The 13,345-nt window shown below is 35.7% G+C and overlaps 1 protein-coding gene across 3 annotated transcripts in view; it reads left to right on the top strand.

Moving 5' to 3' along the window:
- The window catches only part of NLN (neurolysin), a 37,033-nt gene that overhangs the window by 15,454 nt on the left and 8,234 nt on the right, over positions 1-13,345 (top strand). For 2 of the 3 annotated variants that reach the window (XM_021534387.3, XM_031507263.2), the window contains exons 4-9: positions 2,226-2,333; positions 4,517-4,619; positions 5,303-5,463; positions 6,731-6,866; positions 8,881-9,247; positions 10,643-10,844. In XM_021534387.3, coding sequence (XP_021390062.1) covers positions 2,226-2,333; positions 4,517-4,619; positions 5,303-5,463; positions 6,731-6,866; positions 8,881-9,247; positions 10,643-10,844 — 1,077 coding nt within the window. The remainder of the gene's footprint in view (positions 1-2,225; positions 2,334-4,516; positions 4,620-5,302; positions 5,464-6,730; positions 6,867-8,880; positions 9,248-10,642; positions 10,845-13,345) is intronic. The other variant, XM_077790113.1, reaches the window with a different exon arrangement.

The raw sequence follows: 13,345 nt of genomic DNA, 5'->3' as shown, positions 1-13,345 counted from the left end.
TGCAGACTTGACTGGGAATTAGAACCATACTAAATTGCCTTCCATTACCGTTGTATTTTGCTGTGTTTTCCAGGAAAATTTTCAAGTGTTCTCCTCTAGCTTTGTATTCTTGTTACATATTTGTGGAAGTATATAATAACCCCATTCTGAGTATGTTCTGTTGTGTGTTGGCAGATAATGCCTTGTGTTGATTTTTTTCCCCTCTGTATTTTATGATGATTTTTTTTCTTCTTCCCCTGCTCTGTTGCTAGTAATTAAATTGCCTAATTTGTATGTATTATCTACTGTGATTTTCCCTACCCTCCACTATAGAATGCACAGATACATTGAGGACAAATCTAACATATCTATGTATCTATCTGTTTTTTATTTACAGAACTATCTGATAGTAGGTAGTGAAAACTGATTGCTGTTATTCACTACTATTACTCACTTAAATTTTTTTTCTCATTTGGTGTTTTCTTATTTCACTTTCCCTTGCAGCAGTCTTTGACCTTCATAACAGAATTTTTGCTTAAGTCTCCATTTAAATTTTTTAGAAATTTTTGTTAACTGCAGCATGCAAGCATGTTTTAATATTAGTTTGCCAGAGATGCAATTTCTGAGTATATATCCACATGTAATAACTGTTAAAGTAGTAAGAATTTTGCTCTCAAACAAACACGAAATTTCCAGTAGTGCCAGATGGTCGAATATTCCTATTTCCAAATAATAAAGTTATTGGTAATTTTTGCTAAATTTCTAACACCTCCTCCTGTTAGAAACTCTCACTTTAAAAGTCAGGCTCCAGGAACACATGAGAAAAGAACTTCCACAAACAGAATTCAGATTTCAGCTGAAATTATTTCACCAATTCAAAAAAGCAGTAAACAGATTAAATCAGGTTTTTCATGGCCTCACTGGCAATTTAATAGTTCAGATAAATTAATTCTTTTTCATGTCCTTCAGGGGGCCAGATAAAATTGAGGTGAGGAGAATGAGGGTTCTCATAATGTCATGTTATTTATAAAGCATCATACTAAGAGATGAGTAGATCTGCCTGACCACAGTGACATGCAGAATGCTTTAGCTCCCCTTAATGGGGACTAAGTTAACAATAGTACTCCTTCTAAATTATGCTAATTATGCTTAATTTAAGAGCTGTTGATGGAAGAAAATTATTGAGGTTTTTACATTTAATTCAAGAAAATAATAAAATAATGTAGTCACTTTCTTTCCCCCATACATTAAGGGGGGGAGAAATTTCTGCATAAAATTATGTTGTTTAATATGGTCCATATCTTGTTTTTTGAAAAACTTGAATTTTGCAGGTTGAAACATGGAATGAAGGTGAATTTGGTAGTGAAACTCTAATTTTAAATTTTGTAACTCCTAACATGTGCACATGCTGACTAGTAGAGGCATGCTTAAGAATGTTGCCAGTCTTCTCCACCCACATGCCCTCAGGAGAGCCTGATGTAAAGAGCTGCTTCAGGTTTTGTTTGTGGTATTCTAAGTAGGCTTTGTTTCTTACTCTGTCTGAAGGATTTTTCTTGGAATAAATTAGCAACGTTCTTCAAAACAAGTACAAAATGGTATTTAAAATCATGAGCCATGACAATTCTAAAAGTTCTGGAGAGTTCCAGATTTTGTGTATGTAGTATATTCAGGATGATGATGGTCCTTGTGGGTCCCTTCCAACTCAGAATTTTCTGTTATACTGTTTTATTTTTGTCACTGATAGCTTGGTTCTGGAGAAGACAAATATGCTCAATTTTTTTCCCAGCTGATATTCTAAAGTGACACTTCTAATCTTTTGGGGCTTTTCTTCAATCCGTCAGACTTTTAGGGTACAGTTGTTATAGCACAGTTGTTAGGGTACAGGTGTTATAGCACCGACTTTCTTCAACTATGTAAAAGAAAGCTATCTCTGCAGAAGAAGCTTAAGTGCACTGTACTGTAAATGGAAAGAGCTTGCTATTATGACAGTATGTAAATATGCTGAGACACTTGGTAAAAGAATATTATTTTAAAAATATTCTACATGAATATAAGAATATCGTTGTGTAAGGTAACTGTTTTGGGGGAGTTCTTCACATTAAAATCCAGGATGTTCACTTTTTTAATAGGACAGTGTTCTCAAGAACAACTCTGTTGAAACCCTTTTAATGCTTGATATGGTTCTTAAAATGTATCACATTCTTAAAATGTATCATAAATTCAATTATTCTACACTGTCATTTCAGCAGACCTGTGATCTTGAAAATGTAAAGCCTGAAACAAAGCGATATCTAGAGAAATCTGTTCAAGTGGGGAGAAGAAATGGACTCCATCTTCCTAAAGAAGTACAGAAAGTAAATATGGACAATTTTTTTATAAATTAAAGGTTACAAACTGTTGAAGGGATAAATTTATGGTTATCTAGCTGTACTAAGCATATATTTGAACTTCATGCTTTTGGATCTGCTGAATTACTGCTCTTATCTTACCTGTTCTTACTTCCAGATCCATCCTTTAAACTCCAATCACTTGAAGGTTTTTAAACTAATCTAACAGATATCCACAGTACACAGTAGATACAAGTGGTCTGCATCACCTCGTAGCCTGGAGACTAAAAGAAGCCTAGCTGAAAAAGTTGTATTATATATTATGATTGTAGAGAGTGCCTAAATTAGATTCCTAGGGAAGAGACCTCTCAAAAAATGTTGCTACTGAGTCTGCAGTTCTATTCAAAATTATGTATAACTGTTGCAAACACACAACTTCACTAGTTTCAGTTAATTGATGTTGTAAAATATGTCAAAGATTTTAGCATTTCACCTGAAAATAATCAAAGTAGCTTAGAGGAGAAAACAACCTACTCTGAATTTTTCTTCATTAAGGGAGAACTGTCTTAGAAAGCAATTGCCAGGCAATCAGGAAGTAAAATTGTCAGTATCTGTGGTGCTGTGGCATCCCACCCTTAATGGGAAGGCAGCGCCCAAGATTCATACAGGTGCTTGTGGTTGAAAGGAATGACAAAATCAGAGGGTCTGCAAAAACTTAGAAACTTTTATTAGTAAATTATATACTTGGTATAGAAATTGGTACATTAGTCCTTGACCTAATATAAGCACATGGGAGTGGTTCTGGATAAAAGGGATGGAGTGAAAGGGAAAAGACAGAGATAAATTAATTGAAGAGGGGAAGAGAGAAAGAAGAAAGGGAGAAAGAGAGATCACCATTCATGCCTCTGGCATCAATCAAGCTGCCTAGGCGTCCAGAGTCCTGGGGGCACTGCCTGGGCCTGGATGTGGGGGTACTGTTTTATAGATAAGCTTTCCTTGCCCTGGAGAAATTTTGCACTTTCTATGTAAATTAGTTGCCATGCACAGTCTGTTCTTTACACTGCTGTGGAAATGGCTCAGAGGGCTTTGGGGGTCTTTGGTGGTCTTGTTTCCCCTATACAGTCTGTGCCTGCTTCTCCACCTCATTTCTCTGTGCTGTACTGAGCTGTGCTTATCTCCAGGAGGTAGATCAAAGACCTTTGTCCCAGAAAAGTGCTGTCCTACCTCTTTACGGCCCCTTGTCCAGTCACATCTTGTTCTTTCTCACAGCATATTATTGCCAACAGTCCTTGGCTGCTGTTACCTAAAGTCCTTGGTGCCACAGCCACCCTGCTATTGGTGTTTCAGACATACACACTAGCTCTTATCTTGTGGGATTCTACAGATGCCAACATAGTTATCTTCAAATTCTGAATAATATTTCTGGCTATACTATGACTTTTATTTCTGACTGTTGAATAGCCTTAACCCTTTGTAGAAAATAACCAATCTTCATCCACATCCTTCTACTAGTGAAAACAGTTTTTAATGTGTATTTTCATATAACTGATGCCTCTAAAGGTATTTTGAAATTCCTTTGGGAACAACAGTTTAATTACATTTCATTTTTTTATTTGATGTGTGTTCTCTTACTGGTAACTATTAGTTTATTTGAACTTTGCAATAACATGCAGAAACTTGCTATGATTTAAGAACTATGACTGTCAGGATTTCACAATAGGTTTTGGAACAGCTTGTCTTGTGAGAGCAGACTCTTCTTTCTGTTGTACCATATATGTACAAATCCAAAACAGTGGTTTTGAGTGGGTTGCATGCTTTTTTACTCCTTTCATTCTCATTGACCTCAGTGGATATTTTTACACACAAAATTGTAATTTAGCTGTTCAAATAAAAGAAAATATTTTAATGTTAGCACATGAAACTATTTAGTGAATCTGTTAAATCTCTTCAGTCCTCTCTAGCCTGAGTTTAAAATGTTGGAGTGATAGCCCTTGGTCACAATATTGCTCAGGACTGAAAGAAAACAAAAGGAAGACTGACAGGGTGTGAAGTATGATGTCACCTGTAATGTGTTATTTGCTGGTCCTGGTATTTACTGTTGGTTATTAGAGAGCCTAGCTGAAAAAAATGAAATGTTATTCATGTGGAGGATAAAAATTGCCAACTTTGATCTTGGTTTTTCCACTAAGTTCAGTTTATACCCAATACAGGAAATAAAGACAATGAAGAAAAAATTGAATGAGCTGTGTATAGACTTTAACAAAAACCTGAATGAGGAAAACACATTTCTGGTATTTTCTAAGGAAGAACTTGGTGAGTATGATGCTTGCTTATTTCTGTTTTTTCAACCTTCCAGTTTTATTGGAATAACTGATTTTTTGAATGATGGTTAGATCAAATGAAATTCTGACTGTTTTTTCCCAGTCTTTTCTGTTTCCTTTTTAGTACTTCTCCAGAATAAATTCAGTTATCTTTTGCAGGTGTTCATGATATCTTCATACATTTGTGCTTCCTGAGGTTTTTTGCCTTGAATCAAGTTAGAATGTTGGTCCTACTTCCTTTAGCATGACTTTACTCTGTTCCTTTTCTCAATTATCATCAAGCAATCACCTGTGTAATTATTGGAAAAGCTTTTTTAGTCCTACAATAAAGTTTAACTAATTCAGTAATTTAAACCAAGCTAGAGATTTCATGTGACAGAGAATTTGGGGATTCATTATCTCAAAGGCATCAAATAAAATGTGCTCTAATAACAGATATTTTTTTTCTCTTATTTAGTTTTTATCTGGTGGTCTTATGTGTATTTCTGTTATGCTCTCAGGTGTTTCCAACTTTTGTTTTGTTTGGTGGAATTTGAAAAAGTTTTAGCAAATCGTAAAAAGAGGGGTATTTCTGATGTCAAAGTATATTGCAGCAAAACAAGTGCAACAGTCTGACATAAACAGGGGGCAGTAGATAATTTTGGTAAAAATTGTTTATTAAATTGTGTTCTATAGATGGCCTTCCTGATGACTTTATTAACAGTTTAGAGAAGACTGAGAAAGACAAATATAAAATTACCTTAAAGTATCCCCACTATTTTCCTGTAATGAAGAAGTGCTGCATTTCAGAGACCAGGAGAAAAATGGAATCTGCCTTTAACTCTAGATGCAAAGAGGTATGTTGTGTACTGGTTGTTCTACAGTGCAGTGGCAGAGTTGAAATAGGAGCTAGGCATTCAAATGTTAGGTTTGAGCTTTGCACATTATAGAGTAATTTGAAATCAAAACTTATCACCATGATCTTTAACAATGCCTTCCTCCAATTTATTCTGATATACTTCTGAGACCTTAGAAGTTGACAATCTGCCTCTGTGTGCGTATTTGTATGTATCTTAATGTTCAAGTGGTTCTGTTAATAGACATGGGGTTTTGATGTCCTGTGAAATTTCCCTACAGTGTTCTGCAGATGCTTACAGACACTTTCTTCACAGAAAAGGATGTCTGATTGTGGCTTCTGTTGCCCTTTGGGATTCTTCAGAATAGAGAGTGGTTATTTAAGTACAGGTTTTAATTATAAACACAGATGATTAAATGTTAAATCCAACAGATTGCATATGTGCAGAACTAGACAGGTACAAAATAAAAAAAAGCATTGCAAGATAGAGGATATGTCATGCAGACAATTGTACCAACCATGCATTAGAGAGCAATAGCAGAGTTGATATTTTGTGCTTGAAATGCTTGGAAGTGTGATGAAAACATGATAAGATAAAATGGCATCAGGAACTGAACACTGCAGGTCAACACACATAAAGAAATTTAATGACAAAACTGCGTGACAGTCTTTCAATCTAGTGTTTGGGGTTTTTTTTTCCCTCTGACAAATCACACTTTTCCAAAACTAGAGGTTTACTCAGTTATGTTTTCCGGTTCTTGAGGATTCCTCAACACATTTAGGTCAGGTTCTGGGGGTGTCTGTTTCAGATCTTTCCCTGACTGCTATTGTTAGAGTGGCAAAAGAGGAAAATTTTGCAAACCAGCTTTGAATGTTGCATAGTAATAAGCAATCTGTCTTCATCACTAGCAAGCAATTAAGCTTGTGCTGCCAGAAATTTCCTTATTGTCTTTCACTTGTAAATGATTGATAAAGGAATTAAGCTCTTCACAACCTGAAAGAAAATGGTGTATATTTTGATTAACTAAAAAAGATAAGTTGTTACAATAAGGAGTGTAATGAATAAGGGCGACTAGAAAACCAGCTACCTGCAAACTCTGAGAAGAAGCATTCCAAGAATCTAGCTAAACTTAGGTTAGATTTTAATCTAAAAGTGTTTATTTGAAATATTTTCTATTACATAGGATTACAGATATTATTGAGATAATTGTTTTGTTAATATGTGTTTTCTGGTTTCATTTTACAAATTTGCCTACTTTCTCTTTTAGGAAAACACAAAAATTCTGCAGCAGTTGCTTCCACTAAGGGCAAAAGTAGCAGAGCTTCTTGGTTATAACACACATGCCAGCTTTGTCCTGGAGGTAAACACTGCCAAGAGCACAGATAACGTAACAACCTTCTTAGGTTTGTTCACATTTATAAGCAATACTTGTATATTTAATGTAGTAACATGTTCCCTCTGCCAAGATGAATTTAAATACATAACTGGGTCACAGCACCCATGACATTTAGTCAGAAAAGGAATTCTGTTGCCTCTGTTCTGGCATATATATATTTTAGATCATAAATGAAGTTGTTCCAAATTGGGAAGCACAAGGCAAATTCTGAGAATAACTGTTTTGTGACAGTCAGTATAAGCAAGTGATTAAACCTTTCTCTGACCCAAAATGCAGTTACCCTAATTTAGAACCAGAGTAACATGTGCAGCTTAAGCAAGTTTATCAGTTCAAGAGGCTGCATCAGAATTGCAGCTTTTTGTTCCCGATTTTTTTTTAATCTGTAGTTTTGGTGTCTTTTTCTGGTACAGCTACATTAAGTATGGCAAAATCTTACTGTATGAGATGATGCAACTTCCATGAGCTGAATTAAAAAATTATTTTTGGAGTGATGGATTAAGTCTGGAATTTAAAAGCCCTGTAATGGAATTTGATCTGAAAACAGAGATATCTTGAACATTTTAAACATAGCAGTTTATGAATGAGTTTGAAGTCACCCTGTTGATATCAGTGGACTCTTGGATGTAGAGTTAGTCTCTGCTTCCTGATAGCTCCACTGAATAGTATGTCTTCCTTTATTACTGTGTCCTAACACCAATTAGGAGTGTATATGGATGTGTTATATAAGTAAGCCCCCACAAATAAATCAGTACAAAAATAAGGTGTATTTGCAAGTGGTGAGGTGTTTTTGTTTATGCTTCAATAAAGATGTTCAAGTGCTCCTCTTTCTAAACCCGTAATTCTGTTGCATTTCTCCTGAAATGTTCCTTCATGGGATCAGATCCATATTTGGCAATACCAATTTTCAGTATACTTGGCAATTAAATACTTAGGTTTAATTTATTATTAAATGTTAGGGTTTTTAAATGTACTTGAAGTATTTTTGACTTTCTTTGTTATATTATTGTAATTTTGAAGCTGACACAAATAAGTTAGCATATCATGCTTCATGATCATTCTCACAGAGGGAGAATATGCATCAAATTAATTGTCACTTTTTATTTAGTTATTTCAATGTATCTTCAGCTACAAGCATGACAATGTGTTTTTATCTATTTTGTTTGTATATAATCATGTTTTAAACCAAATGTTCATAAGCTGATCTTACGTCTGGGAAGAAGAGTATTCTCTCTTATGACATTCTGAATTTAGCACAGTACAAGTTGCAAACAGTATTTCAAGCATACAAATGCATTTAGTGTGTTACAGTCTTCCTAGAAACATGAGTAGCAATTCCCTAATTTTATACTGTACATATCAACAATGAACATCACTGTGAATTCTTAATGAAAAAAGTTTCTGATAAACCAGAAATAATTACAAGAGAATAAGTACAGAATGTACTGTATGGAAGTGTCAGCAAGCTTAAATATTTTATATTCAATATGTCTGCTTCCAAGGAAAGTATATTGGAAATAATTTGAATCTTAGACTTGAATATCCAGAAGCTTTGCTAGTGTAGAAGCCAGCCATCCTATAGGCAAGAATTCTTGGGTCTCTTGGACTTTTTATAGGGCTTTAACTAGAAGTATTGAATTTTGTGTTGCACTTCCTTCCAGTAACTAACAATAGTTGTAGTCTTTGGCTGTTGCTAAGAAATGTATGAGGAATACTGGGATTATATGACATAAAATCAAAGGATTTAAGCATAAGTATCTAGTGTTACTTTACATTTATGATGGCTTGGCAAAAGTCTAAATTTACCTAAACCCTTCACACCAGTCTTTGGCCTACATGGAATCTACTGTATCATTTATAGTATGCCTGCAATTAAGACTTCTTGGGACCTAAGAAAACAGATGTTGCTTGTTGGTGGTGAATGAATGGGAAACACCCATTTTATAGAATTTTTATTTTTATATTTATTTTATAGAAATAGATAAGGAACATGGAAGTTGACTCCAAGCCAATCTTTCTTTCAGATGATTTGAGTAAAAAGCTAAAGCCTTTGGTTGAGGAAGAAAGACAATTCATTCTAGATCTGAAGAAGAAGGAATGTAAAGAAAGAAACTTTGACTATGATGGAAGAATCAATGCATGGGATCTTCATTATTATATGAGCAAAACTGAAGAGCTGAAGTACACCATAGATCAAGAAAAACTGAAGGAGTACTTCCCAATTGAGGCCGTTACAGAAGGCTTACTGAATATTTACCAGACGTTGTTGGGACTTGAATTTGAGCAAATAGAAAGTGCTCATGTTTGGCACGACAGTGTTACTCTTTATACAGTAAAGGATAAATCAACAGGAGAAATGCTAGGTCAGTTCTATTTGGATCTTTACCCCAGGTAATGACTTACTTTTTTGCTTACATGTTTAAAACAGAATTTTTCTTAATGGGTTGCTGCTTGTTTAATTAAAATTAAATACATTTGGAAGTAAATATATGTTCCACTGACAAGATTAATACTGTGTTCATTAAGTTGTCCTCTTGACTGTACTCAGGTTTTTTTACACTTTTTAAGTACTTCCATATTTCTTGCTTATATTCACTTTTATGAAGCATTGCTACTTCATATTTTTGGTAGTACTCCCCTCTAGTCAGTTGTCCGTAATTTTTTTCATCTATGAACTTTTCTCCTTCCTAGCTTACTACTGAGTCTTAGTTTTTATTTCTTTTGAAGTATTAGTGCAGCCTGCCCAGATCAGTTATATTCCGTCTGCTAAGAGTTCCTAGTTTCTCCCAGTTCCTCTTTACACTTAGTGTATTTTCTACCCTGTTGTCCAGATTGATTAATCAAATAGATCATTATCAAGAATAGATTCATGTTGAGCACACATTCATATTTACTTCCATGTTGATCCCTGATGCTCTCCAGCTGTCTTTGTGGCTATTTACAGTATCATCTGTGTTTTGTCAAAGATTAGGAGACTAGACTGGTTTGACAGGATTTATTCTGGGCTAGTATTCTTTGGCTATTTGTAGCTGGTTTTTTGTTTGCTTTGGTATAGGATTTTTTAGATTAGTATTTATCCTTTTATAAATTTTCTGGCATTCTTTTTTAATATAAGTTGATCTAAGGTTTTCTGGCCTAAGAAAATTAGGGTATGCAATATATATAGTAGTACATAATTTTTTATTTTTATGGTAACATAGCTATCTCTTTCACCTGTTTACCTGCTTCCACCTTTATGTATCTCATGCATTTATAATATATATATGTATATATATTATGTATATAATGCACTGAGGGTGTGTGTCAGTATACTCCTCTGACTTAATCTGAGTATTTAACTGAATAGTTTAGGGCAAAATTTTCAAAGTAATTTTTCTTTAAACTCTTGCATCACAGTGAAAATGCAGTTTACTGTATTCTTTTGTCTCCTGTAATAAAAAAAAATTGCATCAGTGAACAGAACCTAGTTCTTCCTGTTGCAGTAGCAGTTTAAAACACAACTGGCTTCTGAAGTATATATACATTCAGCTTCTCAGTGAAAAAGAGATTCTTTTAAGTGCTGCTGGGAATCTTGAAATGTTCTGATTTCAGTATGAGAGTAGAAGGGGCTTTTTTTTCCCCTTGTGCTCCTAACTTATTGAGTCTTAGAAGTCATGGAAAGATGTACATTTTTTGTGTAAAACCTTGTGTACAGACACTGATTGTCCCTGTTCTTGAATAGGCTTCACCATTCTGGTGAGCAGGCTTGTGGTTTGAAGATAGTATCTGATGTATTTTCTTACACAGAGAGGGAAAGTATGGGCATGCAGCCTGCTTTGGTCTACAACCCGGCTGTCTTCTCTCTGATGGCAGCAGATTGATGTCTGTAGCTGCTCTGGTAACCAATTTCACAAAGCCAGCATCGGATCGTCCATCATTGCTGCGACATGATGAAGTAAAGACTTACTTCCATGAATTTGGTCACGTAATGCATCAGATATGTGCACAGGTTAGTGATGTTTCCACTCCAATGTAAGATTTATTTCTTTCTCCACTGTCTCAAAGCAAGGTATAGTTCTGTTTTGTTGGTTTCTAAGTTTTGTAAAGCACATATGCAGAGTTCTAGTTATTTTTTTGAAGCATTAGGTTGGTTTTAGTTTTAGTATTTATTTAAGACTGAAGCAATAAATACACCATTTTATGAAAAACATTTTTGTAGGAACATGTACATTTGCATTTGCATCTTGCAGGAGTCTATTCACTCATCCCAGGTACAAGTAATGTGAAGAAGATACTCAGTCATGGCTTTGTTCAGACAGCTGTTTATTGCTTCTAGTTTTGTAAAGGTATGGTATTAGAAACCAGGTATTAGAAATAAAATAATGCTGCTATACCTAGGAATGAAAATAATTTCCAAAGCTAGATGACCTGAAGCATTTTGGCTTTTAGTACTGTTGAGACCTATTACTCTTGACATCACAAGCATAAAACAGATCTTGCCTAAGCTATTATATTTTTTCATATCTGACAAGTTAGGTTTATTGCAGTGACCAGAAAGAACTGAAGGTAGTTTCAGGTTTTCCATCAAGGTACTGATAAAGTTGTTAAATTTCTGTTTTCATTTTTACTTACATGTAAAATTGATAATGCCGGATGATAAATTTATTATTAGCCTAATGAAAATTTTATATTTCAGGAAGAGATGAGTGTTAGTATTCACACACCAAAAAATTCACATCATTAATTACAAATCCAGATTTTGTGTAGCACTTCCTTCATCTTAAGTATAAACAAATACAAAATAATAACATCAAGGAAAAATTACCTACATGAGGTTTTAATTCTTGACAATGATCCTAGAGACTGGGACTGCAGAATAAAGAAACAACATTATCACAAAAACTTATATATTAAATCCAGAGTTAATAATTGCTTAGATATTTTTGAATCATCTTAAAGGTAAAAATATAATTATTATTTTATCATCTTCACCCTGTGATAAGTGTTTCTGGTATCAAAAACTGAGGCATAAAACCTAGGCAATATAGGTGTTTATAAGTGTAACACATTTGGCATTGGTGTAAAATGGTACAAAACTGACTGCAACATTTTGACAGCCAGTGAGGGTGTGCCTCAGTGTTCTGGAGTCCATTCAGGGCGGCTGAAGTCAACAATTCCAATGCCTATGTACTTCATTTGCTCTGGAATTGCCTGTTTTCCAGTTGTCTCTTGCACTACTCTGGTGTTTTCTGTGTACCAAGTTACTATGCTCACTTCTCCTGTATTGTAGCTATTTGTAAGTAGCTATTTGCATGCAAACTTGCTAGTCCCACATAAGAGCATCCATATATTCCCTGGAATTCATGTGTACAAAGCAGTGTCTTGTTTCATATGAGGATTTGTTTAGGCATGTTAAGACCTTGCAGTTAAATGCTATGCAAAGATGAGGCTGGGAGGAATTTGTGAGCTGCTAGTGAAGGTCTGATTATGTAATATACTGGAAAAGTGAGATACAGTGTTGGAGAGTGAGATCAGGGCACGGTGGCAATTTGTTGGTGTTGTTCAGGGAGCGCTCTTGAAGTAACTTGTACCAAATATCTTGATGTTTTTTGTTAGTGTAGTTCCCTTGGGTATGGATAAAGGAAGATATCTGAAGGCCACTTGCTTTTTGCTCTAGCCACTTCTATCACCATTTCTCCCCTGAAGCTGGTGCTTCCTAGCTTTTCTTCAGAGCTGCTATTCAGCAAAGACAGTAAGAAGGGCCAGTCTACAACTATGGATTTGAGCAGCCTACAAGAGTAGAGGAAAGTTTTACTCCTTTTGCATTGTACTTCTGAAGACATGAGAGGAAGACATATGTATGTGACACAGATGTCAGTTCAAGGTTATGTCGTGTACTATACATGCTTTCTTTTGTAATCCTGCAAGAAATTTCAAAAGCCTGTATTTCTGTAAGGATCTATTTCCCAGCAGAGGATGGGGTATAAGAATAACAACAGCTCTTAGAGAGGACAACAGAAAACTCTTTTTCTTTTAGCACCTAAAATGTTTTGTTAGTATGTTGATGAGAAGGAAAAGAATTAAAATTGGGCTGGCAAGAGGAGGTAGACTTATTACAAGACAAGGATGGAGTGATGGTAGGAAGGCTCTGCAGAGGATCTGGGCAGGCTGGATCATGGGCTGAGGCCAATGGTGTGAGGTTCTACAAGGCCCAGTGCTGGGTCCTGCCCTTGGGTCACAACAGCCCCAGGCAGCTCCACAGGCTGGGGCAGAGTGGCTGGAAAGGACCTGGGGGTGCTGGTGACAGTGGCTGGACATGAGCCAGGTGTGCCCAGGTGGCCAAGAAGGCCAATGGCATCCTGGCCTGGATCAGCAATGGTGTGGCAGCAGGACCAGGGCAGGGATTGTCCCCCTGTGCTGGGCACTGGTGAGGCCACACCTCAAATCCTGTGCCAGGTTCTGGGCCCTCAGATCAGGAAGGACATTGAGCTGCTGGAGCGTGTCTGGAAA

The sequence above is a fragment of the Lonchura striata genome, chromosome Z, assembly GCF_046129695.1.
Source record: "Lonchura striata isolate bLonStr1 chromosome Z, bLonStr1.mat, whole genome shotgun sequence".
Taxonomy (NCBI): domain Eukaryota; kingdom Metazoa; phylum Chordata; class Aves; order Passeriformes; family Estrildidae; genus Lonchura; species Lonchura striata.
Note: the sequence above shows the minus strand (reverse complement) of the source record. Positions and strands in the feature narration are given on the sequence as shown.